Source organism: Muntiacus reevesi, chromosome X (genome assembly GCF_963930625.1).
Source record: "Muntiacus reevesi chromosome X, mMunRee1.1, whole genome shotgun sequence".
In the NCBI taxonomy this organism is placed as follows: Eukaryota; Metazoa; Chordata; class Mammalia; order Artiodactyla; family Cervidae; genus Muntiacus; species Muntiacus reevesi.
In genome coordinates, this window is record NC_089271.1 from 43,284,537 (window position 1) to 43,301,125 (window position 16,589).

Here is a 16,589-nt window from a genome sequence, read left to right on the forward strand (position 1 = left end):
CATGTGCTCTATTTGTTCAAATTAAGTTGCTTTGGAGCTTGGTATTTCTAGGCAAACAGGTGATTCACTTGGAAGTAGAATACTTTGCTAGCTTCATTTGTGTCGTTAAATAAAGTGGACATCATTTATGTTATTAAATAGGTTCAGATGATTTTCTTTTTAGCTATTAAGACTTGGCAAATTCTTTTTTTTTTCATTTATTTTTATTAGTTTGACTATCTCATGTAACTTATTAAATATTGAACTGAGGTAAAAATCAAAATGGTTGTATGGGTACAGAATGGTTGGAAGGATATCGATTTTATACCCTCATGATCTTATAACTGACTGGCAACTGTGGCTCAGTACTGCTGCCCAGCATTACAAGAGAGTGTCATATCACATATCACTAGCCTTTGGAAAGATCAAAATTTGAAATAAGGTTTCTACTGAATACATACGATGCTGTCTCACATCCTTTGGTTTCAACTTGAAGTACTCAAAGGTCATATTTTAATGATACTTTGTTGTATTGAATGTTTTACTGGTATTAAATACTCTGAAACATGGCCTATTAACCATAACTGTCTAGAGTTAGAGGAACATTAAGTAATGCACTTTGATCTTTCAGTTGATTTTTTAAAATATGCTGAAATATCAATATTGTCTAAGACTTAACATGAGCTAATTCTTTAAAGATGTTAATTTTATTTTCATTAAATCTTTTTTTCCTACTTTTTAGAGGAAGTATCATTCTGCAAAGGAAGCTTATGAACAACTTTTGCAGACAGAAAACCTTTCTGCACAAGTAAAAGCAACTGTCTTACAACAGTTGGGTATGTAATAATATTCACTTAGTGTGTTATAAGTACATTGCTTAATGTTTTTTACATGTTACTGATGGTAAATACATGACTTACGTATCCTATTTCTTTTCCTTCCTTTTCTAAAGTTGATAGAATTTATCTGAACTCATCATATTTCCACCTTCTACTGAGTATTGTCTATCTCACAGTCAATCTTATTACAATTCTTTAGTGTAACTTTTCTTTTAAATGCCCAAAATTATACACTGGTACTTAACCATGAGTGAGGGGGATTGAATGCTTTCTTTGTGCCAGATACGATTAGAACTCAATGAAGTTAAGTGATTTACCTAAAGTCTCTTAGTAATTGGTGAGCTTGCTTTCATAGCTCTGTCAGTAATACTAACTAAAACATCTTTATGTAAGAAATGTGGAGCATCTAGATTCTCTACACATGCAGTTCTGTTGTAATGTTGAAGATGAAAGAATATAATCGTTAGCATGACTGTTTTTAATGTAATTTTAAAATTATTTAAGCTTAAATTTTTTCACTTTATGGTATTAATGCATACTATGTGATTGGTTATACAGAATAAAAACACTGCTTTCATATAAAACTTTCATTTTTTAATTTTGTCTTTAATCTCTGGTTAGAATTTCCATGAGTTATCCATACTTTAAAAAATTATAGTCAAGTATTTGTTTTTAATGATTACTTGCAGAGTTTAGATAATGTGAATTGGTATATTTAAGTTAAAATAAGTTTATTAGTACAGCAAAAAAGGTTTTGTATTCTTAGGTAAAAAGAACAAATTGATGCCTTGAGATAGCTTACTCATTCAGCTAATAATGTGAATACAAACTTTTTAAATTCACATTATTTATAAATAAGTTTTTATGCATTTTAGCTGCACTGAAGAATGTGTCAGTAGCAAAAATGCACACAAACCTGTCCTCTTTGGCTGAATGTATAGGTAAACTTTTCATGGTTTTGAAAGGGAAAATACTTCCCGTTATTGAGTCTAATTTATGCCTGCACATCAATCCTTCCTACTTGCTTGTCACTGCTGCTTAAGGAACTCCTTTTAGAGTCTGTTTCTCTAGGTCCTGTGTTTAGTAGTAATGGTAGGAGAGGTAAGGGAGGAACAGATGAATAAGTGTGTGATTGACTTATATTTCCATAAAACATAACTCAGCCCTCTTTATTTTGGAGCACAGCAACTGTAATAAATATCAGAAAATAAGGATCCTTGTTTGTTTTGTGTACTGTGAACTATACATGAAAAACAGCTGATTTTGTGAATTTGAATTGATCCACAACTGAAATTATGATTCCCTGGCACATTAAGTCAAATTATTCCATGTGCTAGTATTCCATGATCTAGTGTTTTGATTACTTACATAGTCAGCTTGTTTGTTTTATCATAACAGTTTTATTTAAGGTGTACAAGATGATGTTTTGATATACCTGTACATAGTGAAATGGTTGCTACAGTCAAGCTGTCCCACATATCCATCTCCTCACATAGTTACCTTTTTTTTCCCCCCTGTGGTGAGAGCACCTCAAATCTATTCTCTCATCCAGTCATAATGCTGTATGTTAGTTCTCCTGATTTACTCATGCTATTTAACTTCAACTTTGTTTCTTTCGACCAACATCTCCCCATTTCCTCTATCTTACCACTCCTGGTAACCACCATTCAACTCCCTGCTTCTGCGTATTTCACTTTTTTGGATTCCACAGATAAGTGAGATTATGTATACCATCTAAATTTGTTTAGTAAAGATTTGTGTTACCCATTTTGTATCATTTTTATCTGTAGCATTTGAATGGACTATTTCTTATAGTCTTGGAGTTTTAAAAAAATTGTCAAATGATTGTAATTTTTATTTTACATGAGTTGTGAATATATGTAGCCAGTGCCAATAAGGTAGGATTGTATGTTGTGTGTGCTACTCTGAACTATCATTGATGATATAGCTTTATATTTACTCCTTGGAAGTAAACATGGTATTAATAGAGATTTTTATTTTATTTTTTTTTTCCATTCATTTTTATTCGTTGGAGGCTAATTACTTTACAATATTGTAGTGGTTTTTACCATACATTGACATGAATCAGCCATGGATTTACATGTGTTCCCCATCCCTATCCCCCCTCCCGCCTCCCTCTCCATCCCGTCCCTCTTAATAGAGATTTTTAAATGTACATTAAGTTTTCCATGTAACAGTAAATCAGATTTATCATCTTATATTCTTTGTTTCATATCTTGAAATTTTTTCAAATACAAAAATTAGAGAATAGAACTATAGTTTGTAATCTAGTAAGTGTCAAGTCAATACTTAAAATTGTTTTAATTTCTCTGGAATGAAAGTTCTTCATTGCTTTGACTGTACCTTAAAGACAAAACTTTTTTAGGACTGAGTTGACAGTTTTTAATCATTTACTATAGGTTGGATGCATCATACTGTGGATCTCCTGGGAGATAAAGCCACCAAGGAAAGCTATGCTATTCAGTATCTCCAAAAGTCCTTGGAAGCAGATCCTAATTCTGGCCAGTCTTGGTATTTCCTTGGAAGGTAAGACTGATTTATCAGAAACTTAGGTTTTGCTTTTGTTTATTGCAGCTAAGAGTTTTGAATTATCTGAAATATCAGTTTACTAATAATGTGATCAGTATGTTTTCCCTTTTAAATATTTTATAATGAAGATTTCTAGATAAAAAATAAAAGAACTTCTGAATGTGGTGGTTTTCTTATACCGTCATCTGGTCCATCAAGATATTTCTTATTTTGCTTATTGGATTTTGATTTGACTTAAATTATTGCTGGTTTTCAAAAACTCTTGCCAGATACTAATTATTCATTCAGGTATTTAAATGCCTTTCCTTTTGATTTCTAGTGTTCATGTGTCTATGTAAATAGAACAGAGAATTAATTTTTCATTCTGCCTGATGACTACCAGTAGTTGGTGGAACTTTGCCCGTTATCCTTTTGATTAGTGATATTTACCTTAGAATGGACATTAATTGTAGATTGCAAATCATAGTTGTATTTGAAGTTTTACAGTGAGAAAGTAGATACATTTTTATTCAATTCATTGGAAAGGAGAAGTGACATTAGTGAAAATATTTTTTTGCAAGTCTATAAAATTTTCTTGTACTTTGTCTGAATTTTGCTTACTGTGCTTACTGATTATATGAAATATATCTCATGTATATGTATCTGATAGAATATATTTTTGGACCATTATCTGATTGTATTTTAGTTCTTAGTTGGTTTTAGCTTTTGCAGTATGGTAGAAAGATCAGTCTACTAGGAGTTATCTGAGATACTTGGATTCAAGTCTTGGCTACTATTTGTGGAATCTTGGATTGGAAGAATTAAATATTTTGAGGCTTCAGTTTTCTGTTGATAAGAGAATTGGATCGATAGTTCTCAATGGTGGTAGGGTGGATGGGAAGGTGCTGTTTTGCCCCATGGGAGACATTTCATAATGTCTGTAGAGAGATTTAGGTTATCACAACTATGGAGAATGCTACTAGAACAGTTCTCTACAGTAAAAGATTACCTGGCACAAAATGTCAATGGTGCTGAGGTTGAAAAGCCCCAGGTTAGATCTCTTAGGTAACCTTCCCATGCTAAAGGTTTTAATTTTATGTTTTCTTTGGAAATTACACTGTTTTGTTTTAATTTTAAACTTTTTCCCTTTCTTTTTTTCTATAGGAGTATTTTACTTTGAGTGAATTAGCCATATAGTTACATTAATTTTAGTATTCTAGTATTTTATATTTTAGTATTTCATTTTTTTCCTTTAAATTTAGCAAAGTATATTTGTATGAGAGGGAGTAATATTAAGATGTTTCAATTTTTTTTATTATTCATTAATAATATCCTATACTAGTTGAGTGGAAAAGTAGCTATTTTTGGTAGTAATTTTGTAATTCCTTGCCAGGCTTATAAGGTCATCTAAATTCAGTTGCTCATTAATAAAGCTTGAGAGTCCAAACTTTGTCTTTCTCTTTCATTAAAGATCTTTGGGAGCAGAAACTGAATCTTAACTATCTTTGTATCTTATTACCTGGTAAATGGCTATTTAGTAAATGGAATAAATGATCTAATTGAACACCATTTGCCTTTGGAGCTCACTCTGTTACTACTGTTAGTTTTGTGTAGTGAGAGGCTTCATATAGTGACCGAAAGGAGCTCTTTGTAGTAAAGTAGGGTCTTGCTTAGTCATGCCTCTAGTGTTAATGTTTATAAATGAAAATTTCTGTTAATATAGATTAAAAGGAATGTGTACCGAAAGTATTTTTCTTTTGATCTAAGACAAAGATTAGTAGTTTAATATAGCACAATAGTGTGGATGTCTTTTTAATATATTTTTTCTTAATTCTATGCATACAAAATTAATATATAATTTTGAAATGCCAGAAATTGCTTTTTTTTTTTTTTTTTGCCACACCACTTGTGGGTTCTTAGTTCCCGGATCAGGGATCAAACCCTAGGCCCCCACAGTGAAAGACCAGAGTCCTAACCACTGGGCCTTCAGGGAATTCCCCCAAATTACTACTTTAGTAATTCTGTAATTTTCAGCTCAGTGAGCACTATTCCATAGGAGGTGTGTCGTCCTCCCACCTCACCAGTGGTTTTACATTTGAAATCGTTGAGATGTTTTTTTTATTTGAACCTTTCTGGATAGAATTTTCCAAACATACTTTGCTGACTTCTCAGATAAAGGATACGTATTCTTGTTTGGGGGTTCAAGATTATCATGTTGGTGTTCAGTATTTTTTATCTGTAATATAATTTGAGGTCTGTTTTAGACTTTTTCTTTAATGTTTACATTTCTTACCCTTTTTTTTTTTTACTGACTTCTAATGTGTTGCTTCAAGTCTGTTTTGTCATGAGAAAATATTTATAAATAAACTAGATTTTAGAAGTTATTAAAGCTCTGAAGGAAGATCTCAAATGTCATTGAGAGTCGATGACCCTAATATTTCTGAGGCACTTGGTTACTTATCTCTGCATCAGGTCTGTGTTGAAGATTGCATTTGTTTGTTGTTTGGCATGTGTATATCATAATGAAAGTATAATGAGGTAATGCTGTTAAACTGGCACTTTGTTATTGACTGTGTTATCACAGAATTATAGAATGTTAGACCTAGGACGGGGAAGGCAATGGCATCCCACTCCAGTGTTCTTGCCTGGAAAATCCCATGGATGGAGGAGCCTGGTAGGCTGTGGTCCTTGGGGTCGCTAAGAGTCGGACACGACTGAGCAACTTCACTTTCACTTTTCACTTTCATGCATTGGAGAAGGAAATGGCAACCCACTCCAATGTTCTTGCCTGGAGAATCCCAGGGACGGGGGAGCCTGGTGGGCTGCTGTCTGGGGTCGCACAGAGTCGGACACGACTGAAGTGACTTAGCAGCAGCAGCAGCAGAGCTAGGAGGGACCAGGAGGTCACCTAGTTCACCCTTGTCATTTTGCACGTTTTAGAAAGGGGACTCAGAGGAGTCAAATGCTTTGTCCAGGGTCACAATCATGCAGGTAATTAGTAGCAGAGCAGGGACTAGATCCATGGTTCAACACCTAGAGCTTTTTCAGTTACACAGTACTGTCTCACGGGAGCCTGTTTAAGTTTTATTAGAGGAAAAGTGTTTGGTAGTTGGATTGAGGAATTTGTATTTGGGCACATTGGTTCCCTACTTTCACTTTGTAGGAATCAAGTATGAAAACATAGGTTGTGGGATTTACTGCTTATTCCTCCCAGCAGTTAGGTGAATTTGCTCTATAAATCTGAGATTGGCTTTGATTTAATTAAGAACAACAAACAGAGCATGTTTTCCACTATTGGGTAAGCATTTCTTTTCTTTGTGGTGTCTGTCCCTGTTTGTCATTGTTAATGCCCTCTTGTCCTGAATTCTTTCCTCATAAAACAGTTTACAGACACTCTCTGACTCTGCCTCTGTTTCTGTCACTCACCTTTATTTATATTGCCCCAACCCCAAGATTAGTGATCTCATGGTCTTCCCTTGTGGCTCAGCTGGTAGAGTCCACCTGCAATGCAGGAGACCTGGGTTGGGAAGATCCCCTGGAGAAGGGAAAGGCTACCCACTGTAGTATTCTGGCCTAGAGAATTCCATGGACTGTATAGTCCATAGGGTCACAAAGAGTCAGACACGACTGAGCAACCTTTACTTCACTTCACTTTTCAGGTTTATTTTTACCTCTCCTTTGTAGGTACCCTGTGTTCTTATACCCTCTCTTCCAGATGGGTGAATTCCAAATATCAATTTCTACATTTCAAAGTGTTAAACACCAGGACAATATTTCCTATTCTTTACCTAACATTACCCATTTTAATGTCTACATCTCATGTTGAAGTCTGCATATTTAAACCACATTCATCATTTTCTTCTCTGAACCATCTCCTTCTCCTTTATTTTTGCCAATGATATCACCATCTCTGCCCCCTCCCCCCGCTATTTATCAGACTTAAAAAATAATTTATAATCCTACCCCCATGAATATCTAATCAGTCTGTCACAAAGTTTTTATCTGTGTTTTGGTTTATTGTTTCTCCTTTTTCTTTGTTGTCACTTCCATTACTTTCACCCTAATGTAGGCCTATTCCAAGCCAGTAAATATAGCTGCCTTCTTTTTTACTGTTTATAATTTTTTTCACTTTTGGTTTATTGCTACACATTGTTAGCAGATAAATATTCCCATAAAATACTTTCATCGTGCCATTCCCCTTGTTAGAAGAACAAACTTTGCGATATTCTTGGGTTGAATTTAAAATTCTCTACCACTTACATCTGTGGTATCATATATATAAGAAATATCTGATATATTTAATTTATATATAAGATATATCTGATATATCTTTTATATATATATAAGATATAAGATGCAACTTATATAAGTTTTGCTCATGCTATTCAAGTAGCATTTCAAAATGCCTTTTCTCAAATTCTCTGCCTGAATCAGTGGTTCTCAGACTTTTGGATTGCTTGACATTTACTTTTTTTTTTTTTTTTTTTGCTATTTACTCAGTCAGTAGTATTTCAGAGTAAGTCAACTGCAATACAGATATTGGTTTAATGGAAAATGTATGTATGTATGTTTATATATGTCTTTTTTCCCCATTTTGTTTGCTTGGCCAAATTACTGTAAACTAGCTGGTAATTGCAAATCACTGATCTAAACAGTATGCATCTATACACATTCAGATCCTTTACTCTTACCCTTTCCTTTCTTATCTTTCCTAAACCCAGTAGTGTGTAGTGTGGTCTCTTCTACCCTACCCTAAATTTTCAGACCAGTTATCTGTGCTAGCCATTTGATATGGCATCATGCTATTTATAATGTGTCTTCATTTCTCAGTTAAATTGTAAACTCCTTGATGATGGACTGTGTTTTATTTTTTCCTTTTTCCCTTAGTGACAAACATGAAGAATATATTTTCTGTATTTTTATAATTTTACCTACTGTTTTATGTATCCATGAGGTACATCTACATTAAGAAAAATGCCAGCTCCCTGAAACTTTAATCATACCTTGCTACCCTTACTAGTCATTCAGTACTGTACTTAATCCTGTTTTATACTATTTTTGATAGCTTGATATTATTTCTTATGTTTGTGTCTTGTGTGTATTAAAGAGTTGTTTCCTTTATTTTTATTATTTAAGAAAGGAAAACTGAAATCTGATTCAGCAAGTCTTACCAACATAGAATGTTTTTCTTGGTTTTTAACTTTATTCTTACTCTTCAGAAAACCAGAGATCAAGTTGTATAAGTAGAGTGGTGTGCATGTATCTCTCAATATTATTATATTGAAGTGATATGGCATTTAACTATTTTAGCAGGTGCTAAAGTATGCTGCAGTGATAAACACTATCAGATAATCTATAATATAGCCTATTGAAGGGTTAATTATAGTGTTATTGTCATGTATATTCACACTTCACATAAATCTGTTTGCTTATTAGATTTTCATTTGCTTTGACATAGTCTTCCAGCACATTAATTAATCAATGTGTATTAATCATATTTTATTATTTTTTTTCCCTTCCCCTCTTAGGTGCTATTCAAGTATTGGGAAAGTTCAGGATGCCTTTATATCTTACAGGCAGTCTATTGATAAGTCAGAAGCAAGTGCAGATACATGGTGTTCAATAGGGTAAGACTTTGTGTAGAAATAATGGTATAATTCATATACAAAGATAGTTGCGTCACATATAATGTACTTCGTGGTTTACATCATGTTATAAAGCTAAGCCATTCTTTTTAGTCGACTTATTTTTTCTTAATTTCTCTTTCCAGCGTGCTATATCAACAGCAAAATCAGCCTATGGATGCTTTACAGGCCTATATTTGTGCTGTACAATTGGACCATGGCCATGCTGCAGCCTGGATGGACCTAGGCACACTCTACGAATCCTGCAACCAGCCTCAGGATGCCATTAAATGCTACTTAAATGCAACCAGAAGCAAAAGTTGTAGTAATACCTCTGCACTTGCAGCACGAATTAAGTATTTACAGGTAAAATGTTTAAATTGCAGTTTTTTAAAGGCACATGTTTCCCCATGACACTCAGGCAGGAGGAGGGTGGCTGGGAAGTTTGTCTAGTTGTGTTTTGATGTCTATAACTTGTTTCCATATTTTGTAAACATACCATAGCTTGTAATATTATTTTACTTTTCATTTTAAGTAAGATATACAGTATTTTAAAAAGATGCTCTTTTGTGCATTTACCCTGTTAATACATATTAATTTACATAATTTTTTTCTATGTACTGTCTACATTTTTAAGTTGTCATAGCATTTTAGAGAAAAGAACACAAACACTGTCTTTCACTCTTGCTTGGAGTTTCATGAGAAGACAGCTATAAGAACTCTGAAAACAGAGCTCAGCTTTGTTTTAATTCTCACAAAGGTTTATATTCCAGTTTCCCTCATTATACTTAGTATCTTTCTGAAACCCCAAATTAAGGATCTATTTTCTTAAAAACAATTAGTTATAGCATTTAGGAAGATTTAGTGGACTTGCTCTTACTCAAGTAGGCTTGTGTTAAATTTGCTTTTTACATAATTTTTCCTAGGCTCAGTTGTGTAACCTTCCACAAGGTAGTCTACAGAATAAAACTAAATTACTTCCTAGTATTGAGGAGGCGTGGAGCCTACCAATCCCCGCAGAGCTTACCTCCAGGCAGGGTGCCATGAACACAGCACAGCAGGTGAGAAGTTGGGTTATGTTCTGCAGGTGCCCAGCTTTAAGGGTTCTTTTCAATCTGTAGTAGTCAAGCGTATTTTACTAAGCACAGGAGGCTTTTATTTATGAAAAGACTCTTGATTTAATTGTGAAGGGAATTTAGATCAAATTAAAACTCCCTCTGATATGGGAAGAAATTTTGGGGTGCCAATTTAGGACCTTTATGCATTTTCATGGTTTTGAAGGAAATTTCTTAACATAATGCTGCAGTTGTTTATTTAATTTTTGAAACAAGTTTTTCAAAGGAAGGTACACATTCCTCCACTGATGATTCATTTGATTTTCAATAATTACCATTCAGCGATGTCCACATAGATTTGAAAAGTATGCAGCTTGTAAAGTTGTATAATTTGAAGGAATGAATTAAGAATATATAGAACCCTATTTTTGTCTTCCTTCTGTGATTCTTAGGCATGTAAACCTCATCATCCAAATACTGAACCTGTATTAGGCCTCAGTCAGACACCAATTTCACAGCAGTCCTTGCCACTACACATGATTCCTTCTAGCCAAGTAGATGACCTGTCCAGTCCTGCCAAGAGGAAAAGAACATCTAGTCCAACAAAGGTATATGTTTTAGAGAAATAGAAAATCCCAGTCAAGAAAGAAATTCCTAACTGCTCTGAACTTGTGCAGTTTGAACATCTCCTGTCCTTTATTTTAAATCTGTGGACATCAATGAGTGAAAGGTTTGAGTTTTTTCATTCCAAATTCTTAGTATCATATTAAATATGGAAAGTAGGGATAAATTTGCATTCATCAAATCATTTTACTCATCTCCCTGCCGTTAAGATCTCAACACAACTTTTCATCATCACTTTCTACTGACATTAAAATAAACTTAACATTGAACCTAGTGGACAGTGTGGTATTTAGGTTAGTCATTTGGGCCATAGTTTAGGGGTGGGCCTTTTTGGGTGGCTAATTAAAGAATCAATATTTTCTTAAGTTTTAAGTTCCCAAATTTACTATGCATGTAAAATTACTTTTAAAAGAACTAAATGTCATAACATCTTTTTTATATGTAAATATTCCAGTTCATAGTCATTTGACCTCCATTAGTCATTTTGTTAACTCTATGGATTTAACCAAATATTCTTTAATTTTTTTTTAATCAATTTTCCTCAGAATACTTCTGATAATTGGAGTAGTGGCCATGCAGTGTCACATCCTCCAGTACAGCAACAAGGTCATTCATGGTGTATGACACCACAGAAATTACAGGTATGTAAAACATGCTTTTGACAGATTGTTTTTCCTATTAAAGAAAAGTAGAGGTACTAAAGTTCTAAGTTTTTTTAAGTATTACTTCTTAAAACTGAATGGCAGTAAACTCAATTAATAGATACATAAGTAAATTGAGCCCACATTTACCAGAGTAATAGAGATAATTCATTCTTTTTTTTCTTTCCCCACTTACCTCTGCCCCACCCCCCAATATATTCTCATGGTTCAAACCACCTAAGTATAAGTTTAGAGTATATAGAATAAATTCTCCTACTTCTATCCTTACCCACTCAGTTCCCCTCCTAACTGAAAACCAGTATTACTTGTTGCTTATCTGTCTTTCAAGAGATGTCATGCATGTCCAAGCAAATAACTCATCTCCTTTCTCTCATATGTTATTATTTTTCTTCTCTTTTTATACTAATGATAAAATGCTGTATATACTGTTAAATAGTGTATTATGCAGACCTTTCCATGTCAATATATTAAGAGCTTCCTAATTCTTCTGTGACTACATCGTGTTTTCTTTATGTAGGTGTCATACTTTTACTTAGGCAAATTACTAGTTTTGGATAGATTGTCTTCAGACTTTCCTATTTCATACAGTGCTTCTTAGTACTTGTCATAAAGCATTTTTAAGCTTAAAGAACTTTCTGTGTAAATCCTGATAATTATTGATGAGTAAAATCTCATGCCCATTTATCTCAAAGATCCCATTACAGTAAACCTTCTGAGATAAATGTTATTCCTTAACTTTCTCAAACTTCTTAAAGGACTTCATTTTGGGATTGATTGCCATTGGTCAGAAATCAGTATCTTTGACGAGACAGCGTTCAGAGTTTTATAGAAAGGTTGCTTAGAATAATGAGCTTGTTTCTTAGATATGTCTTTGACTGCATTCTTCTTTTTCTTCTAGCACTTGGAACAGCTCCGTGCAAATAGAAATAATTTAAATCCAGCACAGAAACTGATGCTGGAACAGCTGGAAAGTCAGTTTGTCTTAATGCAGCAACACCAAGTGTGTACAGCATTGTTTTACCCCTAAAATTTGTTAGCATTTGAATATTTTTGTTGATTGGAATATCATTTTAGAGAGTATGTTTATGCCCACCTCTGGTTTGTACTAGTGTTTGGTGGGATTTAATTATGTGTGCTTCTTAAAATACTGATAATGGACAGAGATTTTTAGGGAAAAAAACAGCTATAAATTTGATTTTGAACATGACTTAGTGTTAATTTACATGTTATTTTGCATGAGTTTTATCTATATTATTTAATACTTAACAAACTACATCCTAAACTCAGGTGAGGTTCTTTCAAGTTTGTTTAACTCAGAGAATCTGGCATATAAATGTGATAAAATGGAATTTTAAGATCCCCTATTTTGTGATAGGGAAGAGACCTGTAAATTTGATTTCTTTTCCATAATTTTCAACTGCTTTCTTTTGTCATTTACTAAAAAGATATTTCTTAAGATTAAGTAGATTCCTGCTTTTCTGAGGAAGCTAATCTGAATGTGAAGAAACACAATTGCTTGTCTTAAAAAGGTATTTTTTAACCTAGAGAAATTAAATGTTAGGGTAAAATCAAAGATTATCTTGTTATGTATCTTCATATTCTGATTCTGTTCCTTATGGGCCACACAGGCAGCATTTATGTTTTGTTTTGTTTTGTTTTTGACAGATGAGACAAATAGGAGTTGCACAGGTACGATCTACTGGAATTCCTAACGGGCCATCAGCTGACTCATCACTGCCTACAAACTCAGTCTCTGGCCAGCAGCCACAGCTTGCTCTGACCAGAGTGCCTAGCGTGTCTCAACCAGGAGTCCGCCCTGCCTGCCCTGGGCAGCCTTTGGCCAATGGACCCTTTTCTGCAGGCCATGTTCCCTGTAGCACATCAAGAACGCTGGGAAGTACAGACACTATTTTGATAGGCAATAATCACATAACAGGAAGTGGAAGTAATGGAAACGTGCCTTACCTGCAGCGAAACGCACTCACTCTACCTCATAACCGCACAAACCTGACCAGCAGCGCAGAGGAGCCGTGGAAAAACCAACTATCTAACTCCACTCAGGTAATAGAAGGACTAATTGCCTTTTTGGCTTCTCACATAATAGTTGTCTTTATTTGATTTTATGCATGTCGAGAGGAGAAATAAAAGTTTGGGAAACTTTTTATAAGCATTTATAGTACTACGGTGTGATTACTACATTGTGGCTCAGTATTGTGTGTAGATTTTTTCTTTCTCATATAAGATTTACACACATAGGTAATGTTAGAAATTTCTAAAAAAAGAAAATAGATCATACAATTCCCCAAAACTCACTGCTAATTTACAATGGCATCTTAAGCATTTATAGTAATGTTTCTTAGTTCATTTCTGTAAATATTGCCTACTTAGATCAAGTGCTATTCTAAGTGGTAAGTATTTACTCTGGTGGGAGGAAAAGTTTTTACTTCTGAATATTTATCCTCATAGTTTTCCCTTATGTTTTGGATTGTTTCCATGGAGCAGGTGCACCAAAGCAGAACTGAAGGGTCAAAGAGCTTTTAAAAGAAATGTTGCAAATATGTCTTGCCAAATTGCTTATACTTTTATTAGTCTACTACAAGGAAATCTTTGATGTACTATTGGTAAAACTAAAATAAGTTCTTTTTCTAAGAACTTTAAAATGTCTTAGTTCATGTACATAAACAGATAATAAATAGGCATTACATATGGAATATAAGGTAATGTTACCATTAGTTCTCTGGAATAATATACTAGAAAATGGAGCTGGGGAGTACTAGAGATTGACGGTAGAGGAGTTGTAGTAATAAATAAGAATGTCAGGGAAGGTTTCACTGGTAGGGGTAGTTGAATAAAGACCTGAAGGAGTTATAGAAGTGAGCCTTAAAGATATTCCTGGAGGAGGAAATGGCAATCCACTCCAGTATTCTTGCCTGAAAAATCCCATGGAGAGAGAAGCTTGGTGGGCTACAGTCCATGGGGTCACAAAGAGTTGAACACGACTTAGCAACTGAGCACGCGCACACACACACACACTTGAAGATATTTGTGATAAGAGTGTTTCAGGTTTAGGGAGCAACAAGGAGCAATAGACCCTAAGGCTGAAGCATGTTTTGCATATTTAGGGTTATCAAGGTGACAAAAGCATGGCTGAGCAGGATGAGAGGTAGATGTGTTCCAGTTTGGACACAGGCTAGCTAAATCATTTTCAGCCTTGTAGGCCCTTGTATAAAGATTTTGGATTTTATTCTGAGTTAAATGGGAAACTTTAGGGAGGTTTGAATGGAGTGAGGTGGTCTGACTAGATCCTCTCCAGTACACAGTGGATAGGCTAAAGGAGGTAAAAGTACAAATGATATGACCCATTTGGAGATTACTGTTACAATCCATGTTAAGAGATGGTGGCGGCTCAACCCAGGCTGGCAGCAGTAGAAATGGTCAACTTTTGGGCACATTTGGGTGTAGAACCAACAGTATTAGGTAATAGAGTGGATATGGAGAAAACGGGAGTCTAAGCTATCCTGATAAACTGGGGAAGATGAAGGAAACTGGATGAAATCACCAAGGGGTGAGGATAGGGGAAAAAAGAGAACTCAAAACTGAACCTTGGGGCATTCCAATATAATAGGTCAGAAAATTGGAAAACTAACAAAACTAGAAGAGGAGTGACTTGTGAGGATAATAGGAGATATAGGAGAATATGAGTGATACCCTTAAAGTCAAGTCTTTCAAGGAAGGGACTGTGATCAAAGTGTGAATCAATCAGTGATTACAGGTTGAGTTGGTAATGTGAGGAAATTAACGCAGGAGAAAAAGGAGAGAATTGTTTGGGTAGGTGAGAGGATGGGATTTTGAAGGTTCAGTGTGTTTAAACATTGAAGGATTGTTAAAAGGATAGCGTGAGATTTTTGTTAGGATTCCTGTAGTGCTAAGGTATAATTTGTAGTTAATAAATGAGAACTTTTATTATGATTGTAACTTAGTGATTCTATTATTGTTCTTTATTGCATCTAATTCCCTGGCTTCCTTAGTTGCCGAGATTTTAAGTAAATAACTTCCTTCACCCTACTTTGGAAATTTGCTATCTTTACAAAGACCTGCTGTATAGCACGGGGAACTCTGCTCAATGTTACATGCCAGCCTGGATGGGCGGGGGAGTTTGAGGGAGAACGGATACATGTGTATCTATAGCGAGTCCCTTTGCTGTTCACCTGAAACTACCACAACATTGTTAATCCGCTGTACCCCAATACAAAGTTGTTTATTGGTATTTAAAAAAAAACAAACACATAATTTTAGTGAAAGAACCCTCAGTTTGCAGACCATGAAGCCTCTGTACATGACTGAATACTAAGTGGCAGAGCCTCAGTTTTTGCTTTGCAGGCCTTTCAATGCCAGTGGCCATAGGAGCTTTAGGTAATGCAGTTGGGAAAGTTGATTAAAAATACTGTTGAACTGATCCTAAATCAGAGGTTTCCCAAATGAAGTTGCTGCATGACTAGTGAAGCTGAGGAGCCTCTATGTCTGCATTAACATAATTAGAGACTTTTTCAATACTGTCTTATGCCTTTTCAAATAGTTTTCTCAAATTGTGATGAAAACTAGACCATTGATAGACCCATATGATATATCTACTATTTAGCTTGTGATGATGGGAGAAAATACAGATTTATAATAATTTACATTATAGTTTCAAAGAGTTCATTCACAGGTTCCACTTAAGGTATGAAAGTAAAATTATATAAATTGTAGGTGTATGTTCAGCAAGTCCTCTTTAAAAAATGTATAGCTTAAAATAATCTAGATTTGCATTTAAAGGCAGTGTAATAAAATGGTTACTTTTGTATTTGCATATTATGATTATTATAACTTGTTAAGTGATTAGCTTCTGAGTAGAAATTTGATGACACATGAAATTTTGACACCCACCTGAATTCTTTTTGGATAATACTTGATATGCTTATAATATTGAAGTATTTTTACTTTATGAAAAGTTTCATATAACTTAGTTTATCTTTCAGCTACTACTGTGATTGAATTTTTAGTTGCTTACTTTAATCATTTAAAACCAGATTGTATTGCATGCCCATTAATGTGTATCAACTTTTCATGCATTTAGGCTTTTTTGTTTTTTGGGGGGGTTTTTGGTAGATAGGTTTAAAATTTTTAGCTTTAGGAATTCGTTTTAAGGATATGCTTGCTGATTTTAACTAGATGATTAAAGTCAGCCTTTAGTATATAAATATCTTGCCATCAGCTAAATTTTTATTCCTTTATAGC

At 34.3% G+C, this 16,589-nt stretch overlaps 1 protein-coding gene across 15 annotated transcripts in view; it reads left to right on the forward strand.

Moving 5' to 3' along the window:
* KDM6A (lysine demethylase 6A) overlaps positions 1–16,589 on the forward strand; it is a 179,418-nt gene that overhangs the window by 119,839 nt on the left and 42,990 nt on the right. For 2 of the 15 annotated variants that reach the window (XM_065916544.1, XM_065916547.1), the window contains exons 9-17: positions 722–815; positions 3,239–3,365; positions 8,876–8,974; positions 9,118–9,337; positions 9,898–10,032; positions 10,479–10,634; positions 11,196–11,291; positions 12,211–12,312; positions 12,978–13,373. In XM_065916544.1, coding sequence (XP_065772616.1) covers positions 722–815; positions 3,239–3,365; positions 8,876–8,974; positions 9,118–9,337; positions 9,898–10,032; positions 10,479–10,634; positions 11,196–11,291; positions 12,211–12,312; positions 12,978–13,373 — 1,425 coding nt within the window. The remainder of the gene's footprint in view (positions 1–721; positions 816–3,238; positions 3,366–8,875; positions 8,975–9,117; positions 9,338–9,897; positions 10,033–10,478; positions 10,635–11,195; positions 11,292–12,210; positions 12,313–12,977; positions 13,374–16,589) is intronic. The other 13 variants (XM_065916546.1, XM_065916550.1, XM_065916549.1 and 10 more) reach the window with 7 other exon arrangements.